A 20,371-nucleotide genomic window follows, 5' to 3' on the forward strand; every position below is an offset into this window, starting at 1 on the left:
GGGTTGCTGCTGAATGGCAGAACCACTAGTGTTGATGGTAGATTCATCTGTAGGTGTTGTTGTAGCCATCTTTAGAGACTAGAATGAAGTGCCAAAAGAAATCAACAAAGATGAATAAGCTTTGAGAAATAGAAACCTTCTGATACCATGTTATCCACGCAAGAATACATGAAGAAGGAGAAAAAATATATTAATGGTGTATATTAACTTGCAGTGTAGTAAGGATTACATGGCATATATACAACTACATTCTAACGGTAAAAAATAATAGAAAAGGTAGAAATGCATGTAATTAGGCTATTTACCTAAAAGGCTACATTAATAATATGGAAATAATATAACTAAATATATACATAATTAATATAGCAAATATTCTTCTACAATTTATTGACATGGCTTATTGACTTAATAATTTTAAATATTGAATAATATATTCAAGAGTTTGTTTCTTGATAAATTATTTATTGATAGAGATTTTAAACAAATTTTTTCTTAGGATTTTAGAATTATGTTTTTTAGAAAATATTCATTGGGAAGCGTAAAAAGAAAAAAAAAAAAAAAAGAAGAATTGAGCAACTAACTAACTCAATCTCAAAATGGAGCTCTTGAAAAAATCATTACAAAATAATATCAAATAGATGGGCAAAAGGATCATGCCAATGAAAATTTGTTTGATGCTAATCTTCATAAAGAAGATCAATGTGATTGTGAGACTGAAAAATAATTTAAATGATAGTGTGCACACAATAATAAGTATCATTGTGACAATGAAAATGATAAGAATGTTGATAGTTGTTTAGATTATGGTGGTCACAATCAAGAATTTTTTGGTCCAATGGTACCAAGTTGCTCCCTCATAGGGGAGGTTGTGGGTTCAAGTCTTAGTGGAGGCAATAAAAAAAAAAAAATAAAAAAAAAAAAAAGATATGATCCAAGCAATTGGGATGCCCTTGACTCTAGATTAGACCTGGCAATTATGGACACGAAACCAGACACGAAAATAACGGGTTAGTGTTTAGCCTTAACGTGTCCCGGGTCCTTAACGGGTTGATCCGTTAAGGACCCGTTATATTTCGTGTCTTAACGGGTCAACCCGTTAAACCTATTAAGAACCCGTTTAACCCGTTAATATTATCGTGTTAACCCGTTAACACGAACCCGTTTACTAAACCTGTTTGTAACCCGCTAAGAACCATTGTCATTTAGGTAAGAACCATGGTCATGAATGAGATTAGAAAAGATATTCACGAAAATAACGGGTTAGTGTTTAGCCTTAACGTGTCCCGGGTCCTTAACGGGTTGATCCGTTAAGGACCCGTTATATTTCGTGTCTTAACGGGTCAACCCGTTAAACCTATTAAGAACCCGTTTAACCCGTTAATATTATCGTGTTAACCCGTTAACACGAACCCGTTTACTAAACCTGTTTGTAACCCGCTAAGAACCATTGTCATTTAGGTAAGAACCATGGTCATGAATGAGATTAGAAAAGATATTATGAACATGACTAAGGATGAATTTACTACATTAGGCCAAGATCCTACACCATTCAACAATTAGAAATTTGAATTTGTGTTGTGTTCAATTTGATTCTAAAAACTAGTATGGACTCCTTAATTATGATTTTTCGATGTTATTTTATCATTTTATGAATGTTATGGATTGAATATTTTTTAGTTTGTTTGATGATTGAACTGTAGGTTTTATTTATTTTTTATAGAACTTAACTTTAAATTTTAGTTTTTTTTTTTAAAAAAAATATATTAATAGAAATAGCGGGTTTAAACGGGTTTCGTGTCATATCGTGTTGATACGACTTGAAATCTGTTAACAAAACGTGTCTATCGTGTCAACCCGTTTAACCCGTTAACAAATCGTGTTCGTGTTCGTGTTAAAAATTTAAACCCGTTAACCATAACGTGTCGTGTCCGTGTTTAGCCTTATCGTGTTCGTGTCGTTATCGTGTCGACCCGTTAACCAACCCATATACACGAATTGCCAGGTCTACTCTAGATTAATATATATTTTTGTAAAAAGGGGCCCAAATTTAGATGTCGGACCTCTATTTTTATTAGAACGGCCCTACTCATATAGTATGCCTCCTTGCTCACTTGGCCAGCCATTGATCCAGACGAGGATGCCATCTTCGTTGGCCATGGATCCAAATGAAAAAAATGCCCAAGGCATCTTCGTCGGCTATGGAATCTGGACGAAAAAGTCATTTCCAATTCGTCGACCATGGCATTTTCATCGGCCACGGAGACGGAAGAGTAGTGGTTCACGCGCCAGAAGGAAGATATAACAGACACCCTAATTTGGTTATCGAGGTTTGACTGTAGTTATTTTAATTTTAATTTTTCTTAATGTTAAGGTCAACATTAGTAAAATTTACATATTAAGAAATTATATAAAATATACTATCAATACAAAAAAAAAAAAAAATCAAATTTAAAAATAATTGATTTGACTAATAAATAATAAACATGTAAAATGGGGTAAAGGGGTATGTACAAAGACTCTTGGGATGTTTTAATTTGTTTTAGGGCAAGTAGAAAAAGACCATAAGTTTTCCTTATTTGTGGGCAAGGGATAATAATTTCTTGAATGAAAGATTGTTTTTTTTTTTTTTTAAAGAAGAAATTATTGACCATATTCACGTCGAGTTCAAACTTAACAAATTAGCGCAAATTATGCTATGCACACGATTGCAAAAACGACGTCGTTTTCACTAAAAACGCACGTTTCACTTTAAAAAAAAAAAAAAAAATTCGGGTTTGATTCCCAGCAATAGTATTTTTTTTTGTGCATAATTTGAATTATATATCCACAAATTCATAACTATACATCCACAAATTCATAACTATATATCCACCGTGAATGAATAACACAAAATCCAGAATGAATGAACTAAATATCCACAATGAATGAACTAAATATCCACAATGAATAAACTAAATATCCACAATGAATGAATTAAATATCCACAATGAATGAACTAAATATCCACAATGAATGAACTAAATATCCACAATGAATGAACTAAATATCCATAAATTCATAACTATATATCCACAATAATTCATAACTATATATCCACAATAATGCTGTTCAGGGGAATCGAAACTGAATTTTTTTTAAAAAAAAATAGGACGCGCGTTTTTAATCAAAACGACGTCGTTTTGCAACCATGGTGTACACGGTTGCACAGCATAACTATCGACAAATTAGACCTTAATCAAGTTCAAACTTAACAAAAAGTGTTGACTAGCTATTTAGATTTGACTCAACTCAATTATATCCTATTATGACCGGACAATTAATTCAACCAAAATTCTATACATAGTGCCTCAATCTAAATAAGTACAACCATTATATTCACTACTAGTTCAAACTCGACAAGTCTGAATCAAACAAGTCCAAAGGTTTCTTCATTAAGCAAATCTCAAAATATATCTCACATTTGGAGTACAAATACTAAGAATCCACTACTACCTCTGTATTTAAATTTATTTAAATTTACTCCTTGATATGAATATATGATGGATCGGAGTAGGTTACATGCACATTATTGTATGGATCATGATCCACATAGTTGTGTGGACCATAAATGCAATATATACAATTTTTAATATGTTAAAAGTAAATTATTTGTGTACTGAATGTATATTATTTGATAATAATTATAAAAAAATCTTGTACTTTTAAATAATATATTTTTAGTATATTTAAAACGTACTTTTTATTTATAGTTCACACAAATGTATCGATCATAGTCCATTGAATAATGGTCGTAGATTACATAGTAAGGGTTTGTGTTTGGGCCATTTGAGCCTCTACGTTTTGACTTTTGTTGATGGTCTTGTTGGTCTTGCTACTTTTAAAATCTCCATAAAAATAGGAGACGAACCCCCAAAGAGAGAGGGCTAGAGAGATACCTTTCTGAGATTGAAATTTTTCGCCGTAGAACACGACGCCTAGCACCTCCGTGACGGAAAGCAGGACCGCGATTACGACTGCGGACAACAATGACGAACCGTAGCATATTACACCAACGGCTCCGACGTAAAAGCACTGCCAAAGGATGGCAGTCCATATTACCACCACATAGTATTTCGCTTTTCCCATTTCGAATTCATTTGCCTCCCTTGAAATTGCCTGCCAAATCAAACCATTCTATTAACCAACTCCTTAATTAATCTCACACACACACACACACACACACACACACACACACACACACATATATATATATATATATATATATATATATATATATATATATATATATCACTGTTGCAAAAATCGCGCCTAGGCGCCAATTAATCGGCGCCTAGGCGCTAGGCGCCCGGCCTCCTAAGCGGCCTAGGCGACCAGCTAGGCGTTCTAAGCGCCCTAGGCGGGCCCCAAGCGCCTAGATGGCGCCTAGCGATTTTTTTCAACATTGATATATATATATATATATATATATATATATATATATATATATATATATATATATATATATACATACATACTGTGTGGATAGTGCTTCTCGTGCGGTCGGTGCAGATTCACCATTAGGTGTACAAAAATGTACCACAATGAACTGAACCAATGCACCACAAAATGCACCATACAAAAAAAAAAATACATCCACAGAATTGCACAGAAAACATTGTATGTTCACAGAGAAATCTGACCCTATATATATATATATATATGTGTGTGTGTGTTAGCTTCTTTCTAAAATAAAGAGATGATTTATTAATATCAAAAGTGAAAAAAAATCGAAATTCTCATCTATCTTCTTTTTATACATAACCACAATAAAGTGAAGTGTTTTAGTAATATCAACAGAATTAAGAATAGAAGGGAAAAAAAGAAAAAGAAGTAACATGCTACTATACAAAAATACACCTTGCTTCAAGCCAATTATTATATTATTAAAACTCTAGTCTAGATGATATATATATGTATTAATTAAATACCTAAATTAAAAGTAATAAGACAAATGTTCAGGGATAAGTATTATTAAAAAGTGATCTTAAAGTCAAGATCAGATCTTTTCCTCAAATCAAGGTGAGGGAAATCAATAAATTATAATCTAATTAAAATATTATACAATCAATCAAGAATAGATATTATATGTACTAACTGACAAGGAATCAATGACAATTTTGAGGTACTGTTAAAATATTTATTTAGGGATGTTTAAATTATTTAAATTGTTTAAATTAGTCCACAGCATAGTACAGTGTTCTGACATAAAAGTTCAACGTACATTTTTGTTTCGATCTTATCATGGAGTTTTTTATTATTTAATAATAATAGAGTTTGGCATGGAACGCAAGTTGATACTATTCCCCCAGTACACCAGGCCATGATCTCAGCTAAGAGCATCTTTATCAGTGAAATATTTAGGAAGGAGAATGCAAGAGTACAAAATAAAATTGAATTTAAAAAAAATACAAAATTAAAAAAAAAAAGGAAGTTAGTTTTTTTTTTTTTTTTTTTTTTTTTTTTTTTTTTTTTTTAGTTATGACATTATTCTATAATTTGCAGGAGAATTCTTTTTCAATTCTCCTCTTTCCACATTAATTTTGCTCCTTGTTTTGAAAGAATTCATTCTGAAATAATTTAGAATAATCCTCTATAGTGGAGGCTCTAAGGTCAACGCAGAAATAATATTCTTATCAACTTTATAAAGAAAAACAAAAATTATTCCAACCAAGTACTATACAAATAATTGATGACAAGTCTCCATCGGGTCGTATAAACGTGACCAACCAATTGCTGGACTTCTTTGCCTCAAAGTATTTTGTTTCCAGTGGACCCCTTGAAGAGTACGTCCAACTTCTTATTTTTATTATTATCAAATCTCATTATCATAAGAAGGAAAATGTTATTTGTACTCTTAATTGTGCTTTTTTTGACTTAATTTGTATTGATTGGTTAAAAGAAAAAAAATTGTAAAATATCTCTTAACAATTAAGGACTAAGGAGTACTGTAATCGACATTATACAGTAATAAAGTTCACAATTTTATATTGTGAGTGTTTGGTAAATAGCTGTTAGCTGATTGAGTTATTGAGCTTGAGTAATTGATAGCATTAGCTGATTGTAGAAAGATGTTTGGTAAATTAACTACTAGCTGATAACTGATTATATGCAAAATGACTTTCTCAAAAAAAAAAAAAAATGATCGAAAAAGATGCTTTGAGCAGATTTTTGAATTTTAGCATTTTGAAACAATAAGTTGTTACGAAAAGCTTATTAATCAAACACTTATATTGAATATTTAACCAAGTCAAACAATTAATAGTGATCAAATAAGTCAAAATTGTCTAATAAGTTAACAGTAACAATGTTTAGATAATATTGTAAAATAGATAGCTTAAGGATATGTATGAAGAAGAATAAAGGAGCACGCGGTATGGACGTTTTAGAATATAATAAGGTGATGATTGGAATTAGCACAACTTTTGGAAGATGTTAATTTAATGGGTTAGATATTACTCCATGTCCCCATCCCTCACATTTTCTAATTGTAGATTTATTTAATATTATTTTTTGCAAAATAAATTAAGATGGATGTAAATTTAGAAAAAAAAAAAATAAATCCTTCATACCCATTTACAGGGTGGTTGAAGGGATTTTAAATTCCCTTCCCACTTAATTCCCACATAATTCCAAAGACCATTAAATTCTGTAGTTTGGTTGGAGGGAATTGCAATTCCCCCATTTTCATGGAATTAAAATCACATGTCCCCCCTGTGATTTTAATTCCTGAGAAAAAAAGATAGTGATGAGTCAAAATTACCCCTTCCTTTTTTAACTTAAAATTAATGTCTAACAACAATAATGGACATTTTTGACTTTATACTACTTATTCCCTTTCAATTTCCATGTATACCAAACATTGGAATTGAAATTCCCAGTAATTCTATTCCTGTCAACCAAACACTGTAATTTAAATTCCCATTTTATTCCCAGTAATTCAACTCCCATGGAATTACAATTCCTTTCCCACATAATTCCCCCCTCCAACCAAACGCCCTGGTAGCCAGCCTGGGGTAGGCTATTTTTGTCTCAGATGTAAACCAGCCTGGTAGCCTAAGTTACTCATACTCATTGAGAGTTAACTTGTAATCTAACGATAGATGATTCTGATTCTCATCGTTTCGAAGATGAGGATGATCTTATGTACAAGTAGGTCGGAATAATTTAAATCTCTTTACTCAAAAGTTAGTGGGTTGCCCAGATGCCTAGCTTATGCTTATGTCTAATGATTAGAAGCAGGCCCGGATTTTAGCTGAGCTATTGCACAAGGCCCTAAATTTTAGAAGCTCAATATTTTATTTTTACCTAGTTAGTTTAGAAATAAAAATTAAAAATTTTTAATTAAACTTAAAAGGTTTTATAAAGAAATGGTAGGAACATTTATGTTATACTTGCTTGAATTCGAGCAAATAATTGTCCAATTATCCGTGCGATGTGCGTGCAGTGTGCGTGCGATGTGCAGATATTTTTTTTTGTTATATATTTAGATAATAAAATTACGGTATTAGTTTTATAGATTTTAATTTTGATAGGACCTTATTTATTTATCCGAACAGGGCCACAAAAATCTAAAAATCGGCCCTGATTAGAAGTTAGAACAAAAGTGTGACGTATTATAAAATCCTAAAGTGTTGTTCTGCATTTGAATAAAAATCCAGAAACTGCAGTTATCAAATAAAATTCTTGTCCCAAATCAAATAAAATTCTGGTGACACTACTAGAGTGATGTCTGACGTTAGAAAACATAATTAGTAATGTAACTTCATTTCCAATGTTTAATTATATATTCCAAAGTACGTTAAGAATGACGATTTTGAAAAATAATAATAATAATTTAACGTACTTAATACTTTTGTATGTAAGAAAAATTGATCTTTTTTGGTAGTGTTTCAACTTAAGAGCTATTATTGAAATTAAATTTGTAACCATTGTACTAAAAAAAATAAAAAATTGTAACTATTATTGTCAACTTCTATATAGTGTAATGACCACTCTATTACCCTTTTAAATGGGTGATCACAAAAAAGATTGAGAAATGAGTTAATTTAATTTTTGGTCTTAAATTTATAGGTCACAGTGTATCTTTAGTCCTTATTGATTAGAACATCCTTATTTAGTCCTAATATTATTGTGGTAGGACCATTTTTAGTCTTCTTTCAACAAAATCGCTGAAATGTCAGTTGAATACAAAGACATGCATTTCAATCTTTTTATACAAAGTAGGTTGAACTGCTATATTTTTTATGTTTTTTTTTTTTTGAAAAAATCCATAATTGAAGACTTAAATGTCCTTGTATTTAACGATATTTAAACTGTTTTGTTGATAAAGGACAAAAAATTATCAATGTCACAACCAAAAGTGGATGTTCTAATAAAAAATTAAAGGACTTATAATGGATTGTCAGTTGTCACTTATAAATTTAGGACAAAAAATAAAATTAACTCTTGAGAAATTATAAAACAAATATAAATAATTATAAGTTTAACTATTATTAAATTTATTATAAAGGTGAAAATTAAATTTATTATAATGATGAAAATGATGATTACCTGGAAATCCTTGTTTATGATCATCCCAATGGTACAAAAAAGAGTAGCAGAGAAACACATCACCAACTGGATCTCCAAAACCAACGTATAAGTGATCGCCTGCTTTGCCTGCTTGTACACCAACTCTATCCACGGCAGAATAAACCCATACAAAAGTGCCGCTAAAAGCGTTAAAACAAACCCGAGAATATACTCCTTGGTGTTCTCCCCGGCGGGCCGGTCACTGCTGGCGCCGAAGGCCAAAACTCCGGCGCCCATGGTCAACAACACGATGGCGTTGATCGAGTAGGCCGTGAACTTCTGCTTCACCAGCAGGAACGCGAATCCGGCGGTGAAGGCCAGCTGGGTGGCGATGAGGAGCGCGGAGGTGGACACGGGGAGCTTCGCCACGCCGTAGCTGTAGAGGTAGTCGTCGAGGCCGGTGAGGACGCCGATGGCGGCCGCGGAGGCGAACAGCTTCGGCGTTATGAAGAAGAGCTTTGTGGTGGAGCCTTCGGTCGTGCGCCGGAAAGCGTATGCGGCGGCTAAAGGGATGAAAGTGAGCGGCCAGGCGCCGGTTACTAGCCAGCTTGTGAACCAAATCCGGCTGCCGCCGCGGAGGAAGTAGAGGCGGGAGATAAGAGGGCCGCCGCAGTTTCCTATGCTTAGTATTACGCAGTTGAGGACGAGCATGAATGTTCTCCACCTGGTAGAAGATCTATCCTCAGTTGTTTCCATGTCTAATCAACTCCTCTTTGATTAGATTTGTAGCTAGCTACCATTTGGTCATACACTGATCAATATATAGCATGCTAGATGTATGTAGCAGGCCCGAATATTGGGCTGTGCAAGCTGGGCTACCGCACAGGGCCCCAAATTTTGGAGGGGTCCCAAATTTTAGAAGCTCAATATTTTATTTTTACCTAGTTAGTTTAGAAATAAAAATTAAAAGTTTTTAATTAAACTTAAAAGGCTTCATAAATAAATGGTAGGAACATGTATTTATTGTATTTTAACTTTGAGGTCTAAGGTTCAAAACTTGTGCACACTATTATTATTTCATAATGTCCATTTTTACCTGTGCGTTGCACGAAAAAGATTTGTCTTAAAATTTTAACAACGAATATTATATAGTGCAATTGATGAAATGAGTTGTATCGATATGTTTTTTTTATGTTATCCTTTGTTTGAATTCGAGCAAATAATTGCCCAATTATCCGTGCGATGTGCGTGCAGTGTGCGTGCGATGCACGGATAATTTTTTTTGTTATATATTTAGATAATAAAATTACGGTATTAGTTTTATAGATTTTTTAATTTTGGTAGGTGCCTTATTTATTTATATGAACAGGGCCACAAAAATCTAAAAACCGGTCCTGGTATGTAGTGTGTACACATGTTACACATAAGAAAAACTCAATCTTTAAAACCAATAGAATCTTTTAAGATTAATTGCAATATTGTTTAATTTCTAATTAACTAGTTAGGTAAAAAAAAATATTGGGCCCTCTAAAAATTGAGGTCTTGTGTTGTTGCACAGTCCAAAATTTGGCCCTGCATCTTATTAGACTATATTATTATTATGTATTTATGTAAATTCTGTTAGTGATATAGTCAATAGCCTATTAGATAGCTCTCTCTCTCTCTCTCTCTAAGTGTATTAAGGTTATCACAATTCTGTAACTGAATGATTAATCACTTCCATTCTCATATGGTATTAGTTAGCCAGTAGAAATCTATTGTTTTCTTCTCTCTCCTCCTTCCGTCCGACGATGTCTCAAAGTTCCGAACGAACACTCACCACCACCACCACCACCATCTCCTCCCCAAACACCACCCCAAATTCCCTTCCCAGTGCACACCATTTTGTGTCACAAAAACTCACCCATCGGAACTATTTATACTGGATGACCCAAATTATCCTGTTTCTACGCGGCCAGAGATTACTAGGCTTCATCGACGGATCGCGGCCTTGCCCAGCTCTGTTCATTGAACTCCCCGTCGCTGAGCAGTCCGACGCCGCCGCCTCCACCACACCGAATCCGGCGTACGAAGCGTGGATCGAGCAGGATGCCTCCATCCTATCCTTGCTCATCTCGTCGATCTCGGAGGAGGTGATGTATCTCACGCTTGGCCAGACGACTTCCCGAGCAGTATGGCTTGCGGCGGAGACGACACTTGGTTCTTCTTCACAGGTTCGCTGCCTCAATCTCATGGGGCAGTTCCAGTCGCTTCGACAGGGGGATAGCTTGACACCGGAGTATCTTGGGCGTGCACAGCATCTGGTCGAGGACCTAGCGCTCGCCGGACGATCGATGACATTGTCGGAGCAGAATTTATACGTTTTTCGGGAGCTGCGGCCGGAGTTCCAATTGATGGCAGCTTCCCTGGCGGTCACTGGTACGCCGGTGACGATCCCGCAGCTGGCGGATTACTTACAGACACAACAATTCATCCACGCGGATGATTTTTCGGTCTACCAACCGGCAACGACGGGCGGTGTTCCCTCGGCGTTGTATGCCGGCCGGGGTGGACGGAAGCATGGCAATGGCGGTCGTGGTCAGTCCCGCGGCGGTGGGGGTCGCGGCGGCAACCAGCGAGGAGGACGTGGCGGCCGTTGTCGGAGCGGCGGTCTGCGCTGTCAGATCTGCAGGTCGCAAGGCCACTCGGCGGCCTTCTGCTATCGGAGATACTCCGAACCGCCACCCTCCCAGGCGCACGTGGCAGTCGTTGGAGACGGAGGGGCGACGTCGGCAGTGACGTCCTGACTGCCGGACACAGGCGCCTCCACGCACGCGACTCCAGATTCCGACGTGGTCTCACAGTCCGAGGAGTATCACGGGGATGATGTCCTCAGAGTGGGTAATGACACAGGTTTGGCGATCTCGCGTGTGGGACATGAAGTTATTCCTTCGGTCACTAAACCATTAAAATTATCTAACGTTTTACATGTCCCTGAGCTGTCGGTCTCTTTATTATCTGTAAATCGTTTTACAAAAGATAATAATTGTTTTTTTGAGTTTCACCCGATTTTTTTTTTGTTGTGAAGGACTCCACCACACAGGCGGTTCTTCTTAAAGGTCCAAGCTCGGGGGGATTATACTCGTTGTCGGTTTCCAACTCGATCACATAATGCGTTCGTCGCTGCTCGTGCATCGTCCTCGGTCTGGCATCAGCGTCTCGGTCACTCACATGATCAACCCTCAAACGTGTCTTACGGGAATGCCCGGTTGAAACAAATAAAAATGTAATCCCCGGTTTATGTTCGTCGTGTCAACTTGGGAAATCCTCTCGATTCCCGCTAGATAGGGTAACCAAGTCTAGCAATAATATTTTAGATCTCGTTTATATTGATATTTGGGGCCCTGCACCTCTTCTTTCCGCACAAATTGTGTATACTCATGGCAGATAACAAGGAGATGAAGAGAGGAAGAGGGGAAGAATGAAGTAAATCTGAAAAGGGAAAGAACTTTCATTCACTGTTTTGGAAAATTACTTAACAGAGATGGAGAAGATGTTTATATAGGAAGAATCTAGATGATAACTGCTTTCAACAAACTTATTGCTTAGGGGACATTTTTCTAGCATTCACTATATCTTTCGTTACCCTTCATAAGCTGGAGCGTAAATATCAGCAAGCCCCAGTTTAGAAGGAAACAATCAAAATGCAGATACTTGCAGTGGTTTGGTGAAGCCATCAACAATTAATTTGCAGTGGGAACATATAGAAGTTTAAGTAGGCCCTTTAGAACCTTTTCCCTAACAAGATGACAATCAATCTCAATGTGTTTAGTCCTTTCATGAACACATGATTCTCAGAGATGGCAATAGCTGATTTACTGTCACAGAATAGTGTAGCCAATTTAGAAGGAGCAACCTTCAAGTCAGATAGTAAGTACTGCAACCAATGCAGTTCACAAACAACAACAGAAATGGCATTATATTCTGCCTTTGAACTTGACCTTGCAACTGTGGGTTGCTTCTTGGACTTCCATGAAATGAGAGAATCATATAAGAAAATACAAAAACCATATACTGACTTCCTGTATTTGGACAAGTTGCCCAGTCTACATCAGCAAAGGCTTTAACATTAATAGTAGAGGTGGCATGGAAGAATAAACCTTCTCCAAGTGCTGATTTAAGAAACCGAAGAACTACCCGCACATGCTTAGCTCAATGGTTTAGTGGACAGTATTTGGGTGAAGAAACCGAAGAACTCTATGTGCTGCAACAAGGTGGTTTTGAGTAGGACTATCAATGAATTGGCTCAACTGCTTAACTGCAAAAGCAATATCAGGTCTGGTAGCAGTGAGATAGAGCAATCTCCCTACTAATATTTTATAGGAACCCACATCTACTAGTGGAGCACTATCACCATGGGCTAACTTCATATCAGGAACCATTGGGCTAGGGGCAGGCTTGCAATCTAAGAAGCCAGTTTCATCTAGAATGTCCAGAATGTATTTTCTTTCACAAAGATGTAGTCCCTTTGAGGACCGAGCTAATTCAATGCCTAAGAAGTATTTGAGGACACCAAGGTCCTTAATTTTGAAAGCTTCATCCAAAAATTGCTTCAAAGCATCAATCATGTTTATGTTGTCACTAGCTAGAATGATATCATCTACTATATCAAGAGAGCCATAAAAGAACTATTTTCTGATTTAGTGAAGAGTGAAGAATCAACATATGCTTGATTGAAACCATTGGACAACAAAGCAGTAGTGAGTTTAGCATGACATTGTCTACTTGCTTGTTTGAGACCATAAAGTGATCGCATGAGTTTGCAAATTTGATTGGATTTAGTAGGCTCAAAACCTGGTGGCATGACTATGTACACCTTTTCCTCCAAATCTCCATGTAGGAACGCATTATTAATATCAAGTTGATGTAAGTGCCAACCTTGGGTAATTGAAATAGCAAGCAAGGTCGTAATAGTTGTCATCATAGCTACGGGGGAAAAAGTATCGAGATAGTCAATTCCAAACTGTTGTGTGTACCCCGTTGCCACAAGCCTTGCTTTATACCTATCTATGCTGCCATCGGGTTTGTACACTTGATTCGGTAAACCCGGCCATTTGCAGCCAATGGGGACTTTTCCAGGTGGCAATTCAGTGAGAATCCAAGTGTGATTAGATTCTAATAGTTGAATTTCAGCTTGCATAGCTTCTCTCCAACAATGATCTTTGACTTCTTGGTTGTAGGTTCTGGGCTCAGAAATAGAAGAGATTGCCACAAAGAAAGCCTTATGAGCAGAAGATAGACTTTGATAAGAGATGACATTGCATAAGGAATGAGGGGAAGTTCTATTAGTTGCAGTTGTGTCACACTGATAATCATGCAACCTGACAGGTAATTGCCTTTGTCTAGAAGACCTTCTAAGTCCCTAACTATGATCAGTTTGAGCTTCGGGATGAATGGATGTAGCAGTAGGTTCAGTGTCTGATTCAAGAGCAACATCAGAATGTCCAATAGGAAATGAGAAATCATCTGCAGTATCAACAAGGGGTAAAACTGGTCCATGTGAATTGATAGTGTGTCCTATTGAAAAATGGGAAAACAGATTCATAGAACTTCACATCCCTAGAATTGAATATTTGACCAGTATCAATGTCATATAGTCTGTATCCCTTGACTCCTGTAGGCATTCCAATAAAAACACACTTTCAAATTTTAGAATTGAATATTATGTATTTACTATTTAGTTGGACTAATTATTTGACAAAAGTTTATGTTAAATTTTATATTATATATTTTTTTAATACATTTTAACATATCTGTTGTAGTTTAACAATTATGCCAACTCTAATTGGGATGTGGTTCGAACCTAAGACCTTTCTTATAGAAATTAATGAGTAAGTTAAAAATAATAAAAAGTTAACGGAATATTCCGTTACTAAAGTTTATACTAACGGAATTTAGGGTGTGTTTGGAAACCCGAAAAATGATTTCTGGAAATCATTTTTCGAATTTTTGGTGTTTGGCTAGGCAAGGAAAATAGGAGTCAAAGGAAAATAACCCAAAGTCAATGGAAAATCACCTCACTTTTCCAGAAAATGACTTCCCCTTTTTTTTGGGGAAGTCATTTTCCATCTTCATTCAACGCAACACTTGCCATCTCCACGTCTCCATCAACGCAAGAACAAGCTCCACCAACAAATCCATCACTAGAAAAATGGCCGCTGAGTCATCGGAACCTGGAATCGTGACAGAGATCGCGAAGGGCAACCGGGAAGTCTCATCGGAAACCAGAGAGGTTTCCGCATCGGAAACCAGAGAGGTTTTCGCATCGGAAACCAGAGAGGTTTTCGCATCGGAAACCAGAGAGGTTTTCGCATCGGAAACCAGTTCAGTGGATCTGGTTTCCGACTGCGGAAACCAGATAGTCGGAAACCAGAGAGGTTTTCGATGCGGAAACCAGTTAACTGGTTTCTGCATCGGAAACCAGTGGTATTTTTTTTTTTGTTTTTTTTTTTGTTTTTTGTTTTTTTTTTGTTTTTTTTTTTTTGTGAAATCAATTCCTCTAATTTGTGTAGAAATGGAAGTGATTGTTTTGGATTTATGTGCTTATTTGTTTTGATTGAATTACTCTATTTTTATGAATTGCAAGTCAAGGAAGAAGAAGAAGAAGTAGTAGAATAACACATCAGGGTATAAAATTTAAAAAATAAATTTATCAAATGATATAAAAAGTAAAAAGTAATTGAAGAAATAAAATTAATTGAAGTATACAATTTTGATCATTTTTCTATTCATTTTTTGGAAAATGAACCAAACACGAAAAGACAGTTTTCCGTTGTGCAGCCAAACACAGGAATGGAAAATGACTCATTTTCCAGAAGTCATTTTCCAGAAGCCATTTTCCTACTTTCCAAACGGACTCTAGGTTTTTTAAGGGAATAAAATAAAATAATAGAGGGTAAATAAGGAAAATCATTAAAAAGTACTAAAATCAAAATAATATGAACCATTCATTTTAAGAAATAATATTGCTGGCATTTTTTTTGTTCCAGTTAAGGGCCTAACATTATTGGCTCTTATTAGAATTGTAGATAGATAGAAATAAATTAGTAGCTACAACAAAAAATAACACATATGTATTTAATTAATTTAGAATTAGATGTCTATAATGCTTTATTTTAAAAAAATTATTCATTATAAAAAAAATTAAAAGAAATATAATTTCATTAGTTATATTATCATTATTTTGTACAATTCAAAGATTTCTTACCTTCAAATTTATTAATTTATTATATTCACTACATTGTTCATTGTCTTCTTTTTATATTATCTTGTAATTAAATATCAAAGTTATAATACAAAACATGTTATATATATTTATTACCAAGTATTTTATACAAATATAATAAATATTAATATTTTGTTCAATACTTAGCTTTCACATGATAACTTACGACGCACATCTCACAACACATAAACATGTAGGGAAAAAACTACCACTACTAAATATCAATAGGTGTTTGTACGATAAAGAGTTCATATTACAACTAAAATCTCAGTCATATACACATCAAGACAAATCTAAAGCTTCCTACACCATACTCTCAATGCATGATGAATCCCTCTATGCTGCCACCAGTAACCTAATTGTACATGACACACTACCAATAAAAAACTAAAAAAAAGAGAGGACATGTACCGAAGATGAGAACAATGACAATGCTACCCAAAAGAGAATTAAGAAGAATTAGAGAAATTTAAACCAAAAGTAGTATTTATTTAGACTATCGCTTTAAAACTAAGTATTTAGACTAGTGTTATTACAAAGTTGCAAACATTTATTTTAGTGACAATTATAATCAATCTCTCATATATTATTTTGCATTTATATACTTTAAATTACCGATTTAAATAAACAAATTCAATATTTATTTACCTATGCATGGACATCTCCTATATAATATTGTATTGATATACTTTGAAATACTTATTTGAAAATAATTATTGGTCATTATCTCATAAAAGAACTAATATATTATATAAGATTCTAGTTTATGTTTTTTTAGTTGTACAATACTACAATGTTTAAGTAATTTCCTAATTTGCCCTCATTCTTTTCAATTTTACCTAAGGGGAAACGGCGCTTTTGGCCCCTCAATTGTTTTAGTTTTGAAAATTTAGCCCCTCTCAATTGATTTGAGCAAACTTAACCCTTTAATTGTTCATAATGTAGCACATTTGGTCCCTCATGTTATATAATTAGAATTATTTTTAATAATTTATATAATTTATTCATTCAAAATTAAAAATATTTTTATAATAAATAAATACATAAATTAAAAAAAAGAAGAAGAAGAAGAAGAAGAAGAACAGCCACCGGCGAGGATAGCCGGTGGCTGTTCTTCTTCTTCTTCTTCTTCTTCTTTTTTTTTTTGAATTTATGTATTTATTTTTTTTTTTTGAAAACAATTTATGTATTTATTTATTATAAAAATATTTTTAATTTTAAATGAATAAATTATATAAATTATTAAAAATAATTCTACATAACAAGAGGAGGGACCAAATGTGCTACATTATGAACAATTAAAGGATTAAGTTTGCTCAAATCAATTGAGAGGGGTTAAATTTCTAAAATTAAAACAATTGAGGGATCAAAAGTGCCGTTTCCCTTTTACTTAATTATTGCTGTCAAATTAAACGGACTATTTAGTTTAAGGGGCGGTGGCAAATTTGTATTTTTGCTGAAGTTGAATGGCTGTCTCACAATCGCCCCGGGTTTCTTTGTTTTTTGACTTTTTCCCTTCGATCAAGGAATAATGAAATCACAATAGATATGGATGAAAAATTTCAAGATTGGGAGTTGTTGCAACTGAGCCCAGGTTCAGATTCTGGAAACCAATTCAAATTTGGGGAATTCGGAGCTGATTCGATGGGGTGATTCGTAACGATTACTTTTCAGTTGATGATGACAATCGCGTCTGAAAACCACTGCTGCTGATGTCGTTGGGGCAGGGTCAGGGTAGCCATTATATGTATATATAGTACACGTATTAGATATATGTATATAAAAACGTATAAATATAAATAATAGATTGCTTGGACTAGTTGGCAAAGCCGTGCTTGACCTTAGGAATGGTTAGGGGTCGAATCCTTAATTGCTCTCATGACTCCTTACTATCTCTTTTGCTTTAATGATTTCGTCCTACTGTCAAAAATAAAATTTCTGGATCTGTCACTGGGCATCGGACAAGAATCTACTGGAGATCTAAGTTTATGATTGAATTGGGAGCAAGTAATTTTAATACTTTGTGGTTATGGAGTTCACTCATTTATTTATGCTTGAATGTGCATGCATGATGTTATCATCAATGTTGCAAAAATCGCGCCTAGGCGCCGCCGCGAAGAAGGCCGAAATCGGCCATCTCCGCGGTCGGCCGCCTAGCCGGCTGAACCGGCGCTTTTATTTTTTTTTTATTTTTATTTTATTTTATTTTTTTTTTACGAAAAGTTCGGGAATGCATAACTTTTGACTCGGTTGTCCGTTTTGGACAATTTTTTTTTTTCAAATCGCGTATTTTTTCGAGATCTATCCACCGCAATCGCGTATTTTTTCGAGATCTATCCACCGCAAACAGCCGAAGGCGGTTTGGTCCACTAATTTCTCAAAAAAATGATTCTTTAGCTCTTAATTTTAGTTTTTTATGTATTTAGATGGTTTAAACAATCTTTTGAACAATTTTACAACCACTTTTGTAAATAGTTTCTAAGAAATAACTATGAAAACCTTATGTTTTAGTACTAAATTTTAAAAATTTTTAATTTTAAATTTTTTTAATTAAAAAAAATAAAAATAAATAAAAATAAAAAATAAAAAATCGGCGCCTTGGCGCCTAGGGGGCGCCTAGTGTGTTTTGCAACATTGGTTATCATCAATTGAATGTTAGAGAACATTTGATTGCATTTTGGAAAAATGAATTTGCTTGGGGTGTTACAATGATTTTGATGATGTCAAAAATTTGAATGTAAATCCCGTGATTACATCAAGTACGTATAAACACGGCGTGGATGGTCCAACCTCAAAACGGTTGGCATGGACAATTTAGAATTTATCGATGTTGAATGTCATGAGGCTGTACTTAAACGGTTTTTTTTGTAGGAGGATGATATCAATGGTATTGATTTTGTGTATTTCGTTGGGTTTTGTTTCCTAATTAAGTGCTCAATGGCAGTTTGCATTTGATCATAATGGATACTACTCGTGCTAATGAGAATATATCATTATGGTTGGTGTTTTTTTCTGTTATTGAGTGGTAGTGCTTGCACCAAGTGGGAGAATGTAACGTTTATCCGTTACTATTATTATAACATTAGGATAAGTTATGATAATATTCAGTATTTGATATGTGGTGCAACACTAATAACCTAATAGCTAGACTACCATTATGATTAGGAGTCTGGTTAGGGTTTAGGAGACCTAAAGACAATCAACCACAATGATGGCCAGTGGTTATATAAGGTCACTAGTCCTCTCACTGCTCACATTACATACCTCATACACCATCTAGAGAGAGCTGAGTAAAGTGAGAGACAAAATACTCGTTATCTCTGCAGCAGTCCGGATCGCTCAACCGTAACAGAAACTATGGCTGGAGGTTAGTCGATCCTATGATCACATATTCTTTGATGCATGTGATATTTTAGTCTAACATTTGTACATGCAAGTGCATGGATCATAGCATTTCGTCATCCCTCACTATATACGTGTCCTACAGGTGCTCATCTTTACCACTAAACCATCCTCCGTCCATGCACCGGCAAGACACAATCGAGGTCCCTACCAACCCCCCTGCAACCCATATGTCCCACCACCGGCAGTCCGCCACGAGCTACTGGACCAAGCGCGAGTTGCACAAGTGAGCAAGGGGTGAGAAGTCTCTACGGCACCTGGCCAAGGCCAGTCCGCTCCAAACTCAATGTTTTGGTTTTTAGATCTGAAAAAACCCCAAAAACCACATATGTGGTTGCTCTAATGAGATTACAAGTGGATTTGATATGTAATTGAACATGATTTATAATGTAAGACAATGCAATATTTATACAAGATATGAGCCAACAAATTCCCCTAAAGTCATAGTACGCTACCGCAAATTATGCCGTGGAAACGTGTTCACCATGCTCGGTGAACACGGTCCCAAACGGCATCGTTTTTACCGGAAAAAAAATAAAATTTAGTTAATGTGTTGTTAACGGCGTTTTGCATTTTATGTTCAGATTATGAATTTACAGTTATTAAATTATGAATTTTCTGTAATGAGATTATGAATTTACAGTTATGTATTATGAATTTTCTGTACATTCATAATCTCATAACAGAAAATTCATAATTTCATAACAGAAAATTCATAATCTCATAAAAGAAAAACATTTATTAAATTATGAATTTTCTGTACATTCATAATCTCATAACAGAAAATTCATAATCTCATAAAAGAAAATTCATAATTCCATAATTGCACATTCATAAATTCATACCTGCACATTCATAATTTATGAGTGTTGAAGAACTTGCGCGAAGAGAAAGTGAAACCGCAAAATGTGAATATGAAGGAGAAAAGTTGCGCTATTAATTAAAAAAAAATGATTGGTGGAAGATAACGGTACCCGTAGGCACCGTTACCGTTTGGGACCGTGTTCACTATGGATGGTGAACAAGGTTCCATGGCATAACGATTGGTAGCCTACAAGACTAAGTCGAAGCCCATGCAGTGTGCCTACGAGACTAAGTCAAGGCTCATCACTCTTGGCTCCGGAGACCTGCTCCGGGTCTTGGACCCTGACAGCT

General features: G+C 35.1%; 2 protein-coding genes across 2 annotated transcripts; both read right to left on the reverse strand.

Moving 5' to 3' along the window:
- Positions 1-3,724: 3,724 nt before the first annotated feature.
- On the reverse strand, positions 3,725-9,383 carry LOC109176102 (purine permease 3-like). The gene is made up of 2 exons (XM_019325531.1): positions 8,590-9,383; positions 3,725-4,155 (listed from the first exon to the last, which is right to left on the reverse strand). Exons 1-2 carry the CDS (start codon positions 9,304-9,306, stop codon positions 3,796-3,798), a joined length of 1,077 nt encoding a protein of 358 aa, XP_019181076.1. The 5' UTR covers positions 9,307-9,383; the 3' UTR covers positions 3,725-3,795.
- Positions 9,384-12,313: 2,930 nt separating this feature from the next.
- Positions 12,314-13,157, reverse strand: LOC109175375 (uncharacterized mitochondrial protein AtMg00810-like). Its single transcript, XM_019324639.1, has 2 exons — positions 12,778-13,157; positions 12,314-12,635 (listed from the first exon to the last, which is right to left on the reverse strand). The coding sequence occupies exons 1-2, from the start codon at positions 13,155-13,157 to the stop codon at positions 12,314-12,316; spliced, it is 702 nt and encodes a 233-aa protein (XP_019180184.1).
- Positions 13,158-20,371: the final 7,214 nt, after the last annotated feature.

Source organism: Ipomoea nil, unplaced genomic scaffold (genome assembly GCF_001879475.1).
Source record: "Ipomoea nil cultivar Tokyo-kokei standard unplaced genomic scaffold, Asagao_1.1 scaffold0688, whole genome shotgun sequence".
Lineage (NCBI taxonomy): Eukaryota > Viridiplantae > Streptophyta > Magnoliopsida > Solanales > Convolvulaceae > Ipomoea > Ipomoea nil.

Bases quoted from the DNA above. Each gene is read 5' to 3' on its own strand.
- LOC109176102 (XM_019325531.1), bottom strand. From the start codon at position 9,306: ATGGAAACAACTGAGGATAGATCTTCTACCAGGTGGAGAACATTCATG. The intron at 4,156-8,589 runs GTAATCATCATT...TTGATTTGGCAG, and splicing joins TCATAAACAAGGATTTCCAG to GCAATTTCAAGGGAGGCAAA.
- LOC109175375 (XM_019324639.1), bottom strand. From the start codon at position 13,157: ATGATTGATGCTTTGAAGCAATTTTTGGATGAAGCTTTCAAAATTAAG. The intron at 12,636-12,777 runs GTTTCTTCACCC...TTGCTGATGTAG, and splicing joins GCAGCACATAGAGTTCTTCG to ACTGGGCAACTTGTCCAAAT.